Source organism: Aptenodytes patagonicus, chromosome 8 (assembly GCF_965638725.1).
Source record: "Aptenodytes patagonicus chromosome 8, bAptPat1.pri.cur, whole genome shotgun sequence".
Classification (NCBI taxonomy): domain Eukaryota; kingdom Metazoa; phylum Chordata; class Aves; order Sphenisciformes; family Spheniscidae; genus Aptenodytes; species Aptenodytes patagonicus.
Window position 1 is genome coordinate 20,365,067 of NC_134956.1, and position 10,945 is coordinate 20,376,011.

General features: G+C 49.7%; 1 protein-coding gene across 1 annotated transcript; it reads right to left on the bottom strand.

Moving 5' to 3' along the window:
- Window positions 1–2,617: 2,617 nt before the first annotated feature.
- On the bottom strand, window positions 2,618–10,166 carry PROK2 (prokineticin 2). Its single transcript, XM_076345878.1, has 3 exons — window positions 10,059–10,166; window positions 6,156–6,281; window positions 2,618–2,779 (listed from the first exon to the last, which is right to left on the bottom strand). Exons 1-3 carry the CDS (start codon window positions 10,164–10,166, stop codon window positions 2,654–2,656), a joined length of 360 nt encoding a protein of 119 aa, XP_076201993.1. The 3' UTR covers window positions 2,618–2,653.
- Between the last annotated feature and the right edge of the window lie 779 nt (window positions 10,167–10,945).

Here is a 10,945-nt window from a genome sequence, read left to right on the forward strand (position 1 = left end):
TCAATTAATAAGAATTAAATTACTAAAAGGGGAATTGTGGTAATAATGATTGCCAAGTGAATATAGTGGGGAAGTAGGACAGTGAGGTTTTGCCTTTAGCTCTTCTACGCCAGCAGCCGCGCTCCGGCGACAGCGGGGAAGGTGTGGAGAAGCCCCTCGGGGGCAAGTACAGGATAACGTCTCACTCAAAGAAGCACCTTCCTAATGCCCTGTCCAGGAGTGTCTGCAGGACACCAGTACTGCGACCTCCTATATACGGTGTGAACTTTGAACTCATGTAATTGGGGCTGTCCTCATTACCCAGATAAATGCCTAATCCCACAAGTTAATTGGCACAAATTACAACTACAAAGTTGCTCTGCTCTTGTCTGATAAACTCTCCTAGGAGTTCAGTTTGGCAGGTCTAAGGCAGTCATCAGATATAATTTTCCACTCACTTACAACGACATAAACCAGGATTATTACCTTCAGTGGAGTCACTGGTGATTTATGCCGGTGGGAGACGAGAAGCAGGGCTGGCGTTTCCTGCTACGGTTCATCGTTTTGAGCACCGTGACAATGTGCTTTGGTAAAAATGAATGGAGCAAGAGATGGGACACATACACATTTGGGCTGCTTCTATTTGCCTTCTTGATTTTCCCTTTGAGTGTAAATTGAAGTCCATGGTATTAAGCTAATTTTAAATTGATAGACATGGACAGAAAACCACCCCCCAGGCTCCCAGTGCGTTCCTCCTCTGCAGACTCAGACTGTGTGGGTGCACGGGGTGTTTGAGGAGCCCCACTATTAAATGACAGTGGCAGGATCAGGTTTTGGGTTTGTTTTTAAATCCAGGTTACGGGAATTTCTGCAGTGCTCACAGGTCACTGCATTAGCACGGGAATGAGCTGGTCTTTCACCAGCACAATCCAGCCCTTTGGGTTAGAATTGAGCTCCTCTAAGGCTTCAGATCTAATACAGGCACTTTGTACCTGATCACATTAATGCAAACCACATATAAAATTACCGTTTGGTGGCACCTCAGACTTTCTTTTTTTTTTTTCCTACAGGACCTGAGTCTGTTATCACTTGCACAGCTGCTGTATCGCCACTGCAAAGGGTGAAGCAAAATATATAGGCTTTGGAGCAGGAGCCCTGGGGTTGGGCTGTTTAGAGTTGGGAGGATGCAATCCTACCTCTCAAGACACTTATTCTTTTAACGTGTGCAGGATCCACAAGGATCTGACCAAATAGCAGATCCAGTTGTTCCTTTCTGTCTCCTCAGGGAGGCTGTGGAGCCTAGTGGAAGGTACCTGGTAAACTCGCTGGGACACTTCTCATCTTCTCTAATACAGGTGTTTGCTTTAATACAAGTGTGCTAACTTCTCTCAACGCACCCCCCCCGCATCATCATCAGCAAAGCACTGACTGTTGAGTGATGAATGACTTCACTTTTCCAGTTCCAGCATATGTTTGCATGTCTGAGAGCAAGAAATGTGTGAAACTCACACAAACTATTGGAATTCCAGCTCCAGGGACTGACAAGTAAATATGAAGTTGCACGGTATTTCATAGAAAACCCACAAATTATATGTTTGCCGGGTTAAAGTTGATCCTTTGAGGCATGTGCCAAGAAAAACCTCTTGTATTAGCTACACCAAGATTCCTCCATCGTCTGAGACTGCAGCTTGATTGAGGAGTTCATGCCTTGTAAACTGCTGAGTTTCCCTAAAAGCAGCCAGAGGCATATCATCTTTTGCTAAGCTATCCATAAGGAGCTCTGCTAGCTTGGGTGAATCAAGTATGTGATAACAGATTACACTGAATAAAAATGGAAAACCACAATGACAAAATAATGTTATAATATTAAAATAAATCAAATCATATAGTGCCATTATTCTGATACAGAATTTTTACACAGCAAATTTGATACATATACAAGAAGTCAGGCAGCCCATTACAATAAACTTCAGGGTTCCTTTTTTAATATAAACTACATCTTAATACATAGTTTGAGATGATCAGGTAGTTTTACACCAACTCAAGTAACAACAACTTCTTCTCATCTTAGAATACTAAAATAACAAAATCTTTTAATGCTTTGAATATTGAAATGCTTTGATTCCACCTGCCACTTTTAAAAAGTGTAAAAACTACATCTATTGGTTAAACTTTTACCCTAGAGATGTGCCTAACTTACAAATACAGTTATATTAATAAAGATATGAAATGTAATGTAAATACAGTTTTTTGGCAATCGCCATATGCTTCACACTATGCAATTATTCAACTCTCAGTTCAATTCAGGCATTCCGAAGTGTAAAAACGTGGCCAAAATTTTCCAAAACTGGCAATAATCTTGGATGTTTTCATTCTGGGGTTAAGCTGGAACCATGAAGACCATGAGACGGTTCAGAAATCGTTAAGCTCCTGCCCTCAGAAAGCAGTCTTGCTTTAGCAGGTGTCATTTTGCTCACCCCAAAATGAAAGCATCCGCCACCGTGAATCCCTCCTGAAAACCTTGGCCACTACAGCACAGTATCTCATCTCCAGTTTTAATGTTGGTGAGGCAGGAAAGTATGGTAAAGGGTTTCCCCTGGCAAGTACCTTGTTTGTCACAATAACAAGAAAAAGAATACATCGAGTGGCTCTTTCTAGCGCAGAATGGCTCCTGCTAAAAAAAGACATCTTCTTTTCTGAAGTCTGGTAAACATTTGAATTTGCTGGGAGAAGTCCGTACGCAGGCCAGGCTGGGGAGACACGGGCAGGTGTGGTGCATCCGCCGCCCAGAGAAGGGAACCTGGGGACAAAGAGCACAGACATCAGGGACAGGGAGCACAGGCAATGGTGCTTGGGGTGGACGGATTCGGATGAACAGCCGAGATATGGGGAACGCTGCCCGCCTCCCTCCATGGCAGAAGATCCCCACGAGCTGCAGCACAGGGGCCGGAGAGCAGATGGCAAAGCCAACCCCGTTGCATTTCCCAGTTAAGCCGCAGTTAAGAGCAAAAAATAACATTCCGTGTTGCTGTGTAAATCTACATCTGTGACACATGTTCTGCATTTACTTCAATTTCATAAAGGCATCTGTTGTGAAACTACAGTGGCCTTTAGCATCGTGTTTTGCGGTGTTTACCGTGCAGGGGTTTCTGCTTGCCCTGATTCCTGCATTGCCATATGGCACAGAGCAGCCTGTCAGCCGCATAACAGGACCCGGGAACCGCAGGATCCCATGGTCATTCAGGCTGGAAGGCATCTCTGGAGGTCATCTCACCTGACCTCCCTTTGAGCAGGATCCCCTCACCACCGGGCAGAGGTTTCTCATTTCATCCCACCCTCCTCCAGCCACGCTGTGTTGCAGGGAGCACACATAAGGACTGCATTAAACAAATTTAATTGCGCCATGACATGCACATGCACTGACACTCTTTAACAACTTGACTACAAGCTCCGTCTTTTACGGGAGCCGTGCCTCCGCCAGCACATAAGCCGAGCGGGACAGCCCGGTGGGACGGCATGGCCGGGAGCCACAGTGCTGCCAGCCAGCAGCGTGCGCTGAGCATCCGGCGGGATGCAGCGAGGGAAGCACAGAGGTACAAAGCCGCCACTGCCAGCAGGGCGGGCAGCCCTAATTCCCTCATTTCCTGATTTATGGGCATTTTGAGCCTGCAATTTTAATATTCCAAGATTGCTTTCTATCAGCGTGCAATTTTTCTCTTTAAGAAAGTCGAAGGGAGAAAGTCCCACATGTTCCTCCATGCGTCACGCCAAGGACCTGCCCGACCCCAGTGACACCCCGCCAAGTGCGGGGGGCGAGCCGGGGGGCTCACATTGCCTGCGGTGCCCTGGGCCAGCGCCAGCCGCCCACCCGGCACCGTCTGAAGAGCAGCCCCAGAGCGAGGGATGCCGTGGGTTTTCCCACGCCATCCGCCACGGCCCCGTGACCGGAGAGGCCACCGACCGCGGGTGCCAGGGACTCCCCATGGGAATCACACCTCTCGGGCTGGTAAGGCCGACTCAGAGGTACCTCTCAGCCCTCCGACAGCTCAAGTGATTTATTCAAGACATTACACACGCTGCAAGGAAACGTTCATTTCAGCAGGACTCCCACACTGAAGACGTGGCTTAAGAACACACCTGGCTGGGGACAGGCAGCGGGTGACAGCTCTGCAGGACAGGCGCCTTGCCGGGGCGTGCAGCTTCTGCCTGCACAGGCAGAGCCCACGTGCCTGGAGCCGGTGCTGGCGATGCCGGCTGAGCCGGTGCATGCTTTGCCACGCCGTGTGCCCAGCACTGGGTTTTAATGAGCACGGGGCGATGGGAGTTTGGAGGTGAAAAGGAAACAAGGGAGCTCCTGGGAGAGATGTGGGGATTATGTGCAAGGTGCGCAGTGGCAGTGAAGCCACCCCCGTGCTGCCAGCTCTTGTCTGCTAACCTGCCAAACCTCACCTGCCTGGCCCTGCCTGCAAACCCTGCCCTCCTGCCTGCAAACCCTGCCTCTGCAATGCCAACGGAGATTGTTAACGGCATCAAGCCAACGTCATCTAGTTGCTGAGAAGGAAACTAGAAGGTGGAAACCCAACCGGCAGCCATCTCCTCCAGGGTATCTCCAGGCCCCTCTGGAGGTCCCCGAGGCGGTGGCGTGGCCATGGTGGTGCCTTTGTACCTGACCTGCAGCCAGATGGAAGGTTTGGTGCTGAGGGCAACTGGTCTCCCAGCTGCCCCCTACCCAAACATTTAGGGGAGAGGAACCATTAAGCAAACTCTCCATCCTTAAAAATACCTAATTTCACATACTACAGTAAATCAGTTTACTTTGTGTTTGTCATGAAGAGCAGTGGGGTGAGGAATCTAAATCTAAAATTAACCTCATAAAGCTGATAAACATCAGTGGCTGTGACCGCAAGTCTGGGGTGGACAGGCGTCTTCTCTGATTGTAATTATGTGGGCAATTAGCTTAAAATATATCAGACAGTATAAATTATTACCCAATAGCAATAAAGTCATAAAAAACCTAGAAGACAATTTCTCCTATCCTGAGACTCCTGTTAATGTAAAGAGCCCTTACAAGAAAAACTTGCTACACTAGATAGTAAAAAAGAGAATTTGGTTCCCAACATCACAGCAGAAGATTTAAAAATTTAACTGTAATAGAACAGAGCCTTGCACTTCCTAAAACTGGGAAAATAATAAACCATAGATACTGAGCTGAGAAGCCAGGCGTTAGATGAGACAGTGAGAGAGGCAGCTAACCAGCTGCACATTTATAATCTAAATTTATTGCCGTGGTGTCTTTCACATGTGATGACTCTCGGGCCATACTCTTTCCTGAGGATGGCTCTGAAGACCACCAGGTTCTCAAGCTCCGTGGCAACATCCCATTCAATCTTTTGTATACAGATTGTATTATTTAGAAATAAACAAACTTTTTCATAGTACATGTACATAATTACATATCCTTAAATAAATGTATTTGTTAATATCTTTATATTAATAGTATAGTGTGTCATATAATAATGTACTAATATATAACTAGTGTGTTATACATGTGTGTGCATATGTATACATACATATATATTCAAAATTAATAGGTAGAACAGAAGCAAAGAGAGCCTGCGGTGAGTTTTCTCAAATACGAGTGTGTGCCAACAGTTTCTCAATGGCTCCTGAAGTGGCTCTCAGCCTCTGGAGCGCAACTGGACGTTGCTGTTTGATGGCAGGGACCGTGCTGCAGTGATGCGCCAGGTGTCCCAACACCGGCTGGTGCCGTTTTTATGCTTGTGATGGGATCTTGCCCAGTTCCACTGAGGTCGGTGGTGTTTGCTACGCCCCTGCTCACGCGCGTAGGCATTGGCAGGGTTGGGCTTGGGAACTGCTAAGGCTGTTTTGGATCGTGTAATGAAGCAAAACAGCAACAACAAACTAATAAGAAAACAAACTGAAAAGCGTGTATTATTTTCATCCTTGGATTCTCTTCAGCACAGTTCTGACAGTAATGTATTTCCTGACGTAGGTACCTTCAGCGCTATTTCCATACAGATGCGTATGGCTGGGCATTGTAATGCACGGGATGTTCCCCCACCTTTTCACCACGTATCGTTTTTATGCAGTGTGACGTACAGCGCAGTTCTGCCCTGCCAGCTCTGGTCCCACAGCCCCCCTGGTGACGTACTCACTCGGTGACTCAAAGGATGGCACTCCTCTCCCAAATTTCCCATTGGCGTGCACATTCGCAGGCTGCGGATCCAAAGGCTAACCGCACAGCACATCCCTCCTCCACACTGCTGGTCTCGGTCGCAGGCCTGGAGTTCAATACAGCATGAGGCAAACAAAATGAATAATAAATATATTCCATAAATAGGACAGATCAGGTGCTCAAGAGCTGCCTCTGACACCCCACAAGTTACCATGGCTCATTAGGGCTGAAAAACAAGATTTAAGGCTGATTTGCAATACTTGTGTCTCCCATGGATCTGAACATACAGGCTCCTGGCACGTTTCAGAGTTGAGCCCAGGTTGTTTAAAGCCACGACCACATACGGAGCGGCTCAGGGCCGAACCCAGGACTGTCAGTGATTTACAGTCCCAACTTCTGAGCACTGATGGACCGTGGCACGTCCCACTCTGCTTTCCCAGAGCCTGTGTGAGCTCAGGCAAGTACAAGGACCAAGCGTACCAAACAGTCAAGAATCCTGTCTTATGGAGAAGCTAAGATAGGAAATTATCCATTAATTTAAAGACTTTTAAGTAACTATTCCTTCTGGTTTCTTATGATAATATCTTATGGTTGAGTGCCTTTGCAAATGCAAGACTGCATGATAGTTTTATTAGGGAAGTCCAAGTGGAAGTAGCTAAAATAGAAGTTTAAATATGGATTCTGTGGTTGTTATCTAGAATTACATGTAACTAAAATACATCTTAAATGTGTAATAGAAAAAGCTTTGCATAAGTGTCCACATCCAAGAAAATGCTACTGTGGTAGCATTCCCCCCACAAGGGGAGGGGGGGAATATTTCAGCCACTTACCCAATACAGCTTAGATAAGCACAAACCAAAATGCAAACCATTGGGTATGTTTGAAAAACTAGAAACCATGAAAAGCAATTGTCATGCTAGGGTTTGGCAACAGGTTACTGCACATCTTTTGCCTATTTTTTAACCAAAAGCTTATCAGACTTTTTATTATATGAATTTAATGCAAAAGCCAATCTCCTTTCTCCAACAAGAAATTCCATTAGTTAAAGGTTCTGATTACACCCCAAAGGTAAGCTTGATTAACTCACTTCTCTGTTAATGTCTGACAGCAGGAGTGATAGACCAAAGGCACTGATCAGCAGTACCTAAACAGGCAACTTGTAAAAATGTACATAAAAGATGATAATGACTCTGGGGAAAACTGTGTATCAGAACAAACATTCGCTTGAGGAAAAAAGCTTACAGATCTTACCTTGGGATTTACATGATAAATGCCATTAGACTGTACTCTACTGGGTAAATATTACACTAGCTCAACCGGCAGAAGCCAGACCAAAATACGTATTTACAGATCGGCTAGTAACTTAGGAAAAAGCTGTTGCATTAGGGCCAAGCCACTAAACAGCGTGTGTAACCCAAACGGCTAGCACTCCTCCTAAACACACATTTAACGAAGCAGACAGCTCTATGCTACAGGTGAGCCCAAACGCACAGAGTATTTACTTATAAGACTAATATGGCCGTAAAACTACCACTACAGGCTGCCAGGTAGATAAGGTTTACTTTCTAACCTCTCTCTCTCTCTCAAAAAAAAAGTGCTCTAATGGTCTAATTTTGCTCTAGTCACAAAAACTGCAGGTCCAGTGATCTCGGCTGCCCCCGGCACGCCAGCATCCACTGCTCAGCTGGAGTCACAGGCTCTGCTATTCTTCACCAGTCAGCTCCCGACACCCTTTTTTTCTCAACCGTATCTCAAACCCCATCCATCTCCGTGGGACTGGTCCTGGAGTGAAGTACCACTCAGCCACAAAACAGACCTGAGTACGTCCTAGCCAGCATACACTGTGCTGACCAATTTCTTTTTAAAACTCACACACACATACATACATCTGGCAGAACTTTTAAGACTCCCCTTCCAAAAATGTATGACAAGTTCTGAAAATATTCAACCCAAATGTTCCTGCCCACACCTTATCTCCAATGTGTAATTCATACCAATACTCCTAATATTCACAGGACACAACAGGAAGGACATTCCTCTTCAGCACCCCATTTAAACACAGTTTAAAGATCCCGGGTGAAACGCCGGCTCCAAAGCCAACTGAAGTCAACACACGAACCGCCACTGAAGTGAGGAAGGTTTGAATCAAGTCTTTAAATTGCAAAGGAAAAGCACCTTTCAGGCTCAGAGGATGGGAACGGGAACACCTACATCGGCTCTCGCCTGAGATTTGCCTGTTCGTCAGAAGCCAAAAATGCTTCCAAGTGGTTTAAGCAAAAATGCACTGCAATAGTTAATAAAGTAACATTTTCTAGTTCTAATCTATTTTTACTTTTTGAATGCACTTTGTCCTTCATCTATCATTCAGTGCTTCACAATTACTTTATTTAATGGATTAATTATGCTGTAAAGGTGTAGCCACAACTGGAATAACAGACTTATATAAACTGGTCCTCCATTGCTGGAAATATTTCTGCTTAAAAGGAACTTGAAATTCTCAAATATTAAAAAATTCCTTCACCCTCTCTGCTCTGAACATTTATCAGTCCTGGGAACCGGTCTGACATGCGGAGAAATGCCTACGAGCCCTTTCATGAACTTCAGTGAAGTTCGGATGAGGAGCCTGGACAGCCACAGAGTAATCTGCTGCTGTGAGTACAACTTCTGATAGTTACAAAAGACATGTAAGCTCTTGAAGGAATGCAAGCGCTGGGTTATTAATCCAAAGCAAACACTAAAAAAATCATTTTACTTAAGAGTGATGCAACACCTTGGGTTAAATAACGTCTTTGGAAAAAAAATATTTTCACAACCAAAGTAAATCCCAAGCCTAAAAACAACAATAACAACAGAGGACTCATTTGCAACGGGTGGCTATTGAGAAAAAAAGCAGCACAGTCATACTTAAAAAAAAAAAAAAAAAAAAAAAAAGCAGCGTTTTGCGATGATTGCAATACCGGTGCCTGCCCTGTAAGCGGTAGGACCGGAGGAGCTGGAGGAACTCAGGGTGCACAAGCAGGAGGTGCGGTGCCCAGAGCCGGGCTCTCCCGGGGCAGGTTTGGGGGCAGCCGGGGCTGGGGGCTGCATGGCGGGGGGGCGGAGGGCGGGCAGCCTCCAGCCCTGGAGAAGCAGCGGGAGCCTCTGCACGCTCACGGACCAGCCTGGGGACACCCCCCCGCCGAGTCCAGGCATCCCTCGCCCCAAAGGGACAGACCCCACACCGTGGCATCCCTCACCCCAGAGACCCGCAAGCCCTGGTATCACCCACCGCAGAGAGACGCCCCATATCCTGGCATCCCTCACCCAAGACGTCACCCCAGAGACCCCCAAGCTCTGGTATCACTTAGTCCAGAGAGACCCCCAGCTCCGGGCATCCCTCACCCCAGAGAGACCCCCACGTCCCGGTACCGCTTATCCCAGACAGACCCCCAAGCCCTGGCATCTCTCATCCCCTGGCACAGCCCTCCCTTCCCCGTCCTGGTTATCATTTATCCCAGAGAGACCCCAGGTCCGGGCACCCCTCACCCTACGCGAGACCCCTCTGTCCTGGCATCACTTATCCCGGACAGACCCCCGAGCCCGGGCAGTGCTCACCCCAGAGGGACCCCCAGCTCCGGGCATCCCTCACGGCAGAGAGAGCTCCCCTATGTCCTGGCATCACTTATGCCGGGCGGCCCCCCACGTCCCGCTATCACTCACCGCAGACGGACCCCCAAGTCCTGTCCCCGCTCCCCGCAGCCGGCGCAGCCCCCGCCGCGGCACGCTTTCCCGCCGAGCCCCCGCCCGGCTCCAGCCCGCCTGCGGCTGCCGGTGCCGGGGCGGCGGGTCCCGTCGGTGCCGTCGGTCCCGGCCGGCCCGCGCGGTGCCGTGCGGCGGCGCTCACCCCGGTGATGACGGCGCCGTGCCCCGCGGCCAGCAGCAGCGCCAGCAGCAGCAGCAGCAGCAGCAGCAGCAGCACCGGCGGCGGCGGAGCTCCCCGCAAGCTCCGCATGGTGCCGTCCCGCGGCCGCGGTCCCTGCGCTCCCCGCGGGCGCAGCGCGGCGCAGCGGAGCCGGGCGCGGCGGCCGCCCCAGCCGTTATAAAGCCGGGGGCTGCCGTTGGCGGCAGCGTGAGTCACCCCCGCCCTGGCAGCGCCGCGGCCGCGGACCGCCGCGCGCGCCCCACCGCGCCCAGGTGCGCGGCCGCGGGACGAGTCTCCGCGGCTGCGGGGGGAGAGAGGGGAGCAGCCCACGGCGGTGGGGGGCATCCCGCAGCAGGTCCGGGGGACATCCCACGGCAGTCCAGGGGACGTCCCCGGGCTGGTCGGGGGACGTCCCGCGAATGTAGGGGGCATCCCGCAGCAGGGCTGGGCGGGACATCCCACAGCATGTTGGGGACATCCCTCAGCAGGTCTGGGGGGCCATCCTGCAGCATGTTGGGGACATCCCTCAGCAGGTGGGGGGGGGACGGACATCCCTCAACAGGTCTGGGGGGGACATCCCACAGCAGGTCTGGGGGACATCCCTCAGCAGGTCTGGGGGGCCATCCTGCAGCATGTTGGGGACATCCCTCAGCAGGTGTGTGTGGGGGGGACATCCCTCAGCAGGTCTGGGGGGGACATCCCACAGCATGTTGGGGACATCCCTCAGCAGGTCTGGGGGGCCATCCTGCAGCATGTTGGGGACATCCCTCAGCAGGCGGGGGGGGGGGACATCCCTCAGCAGGTCTGGGGGGGACATCCCACAGCAGGTCTGGGGGACATCCCACAGCAAGTCTAGGGGGCAGGTCCAG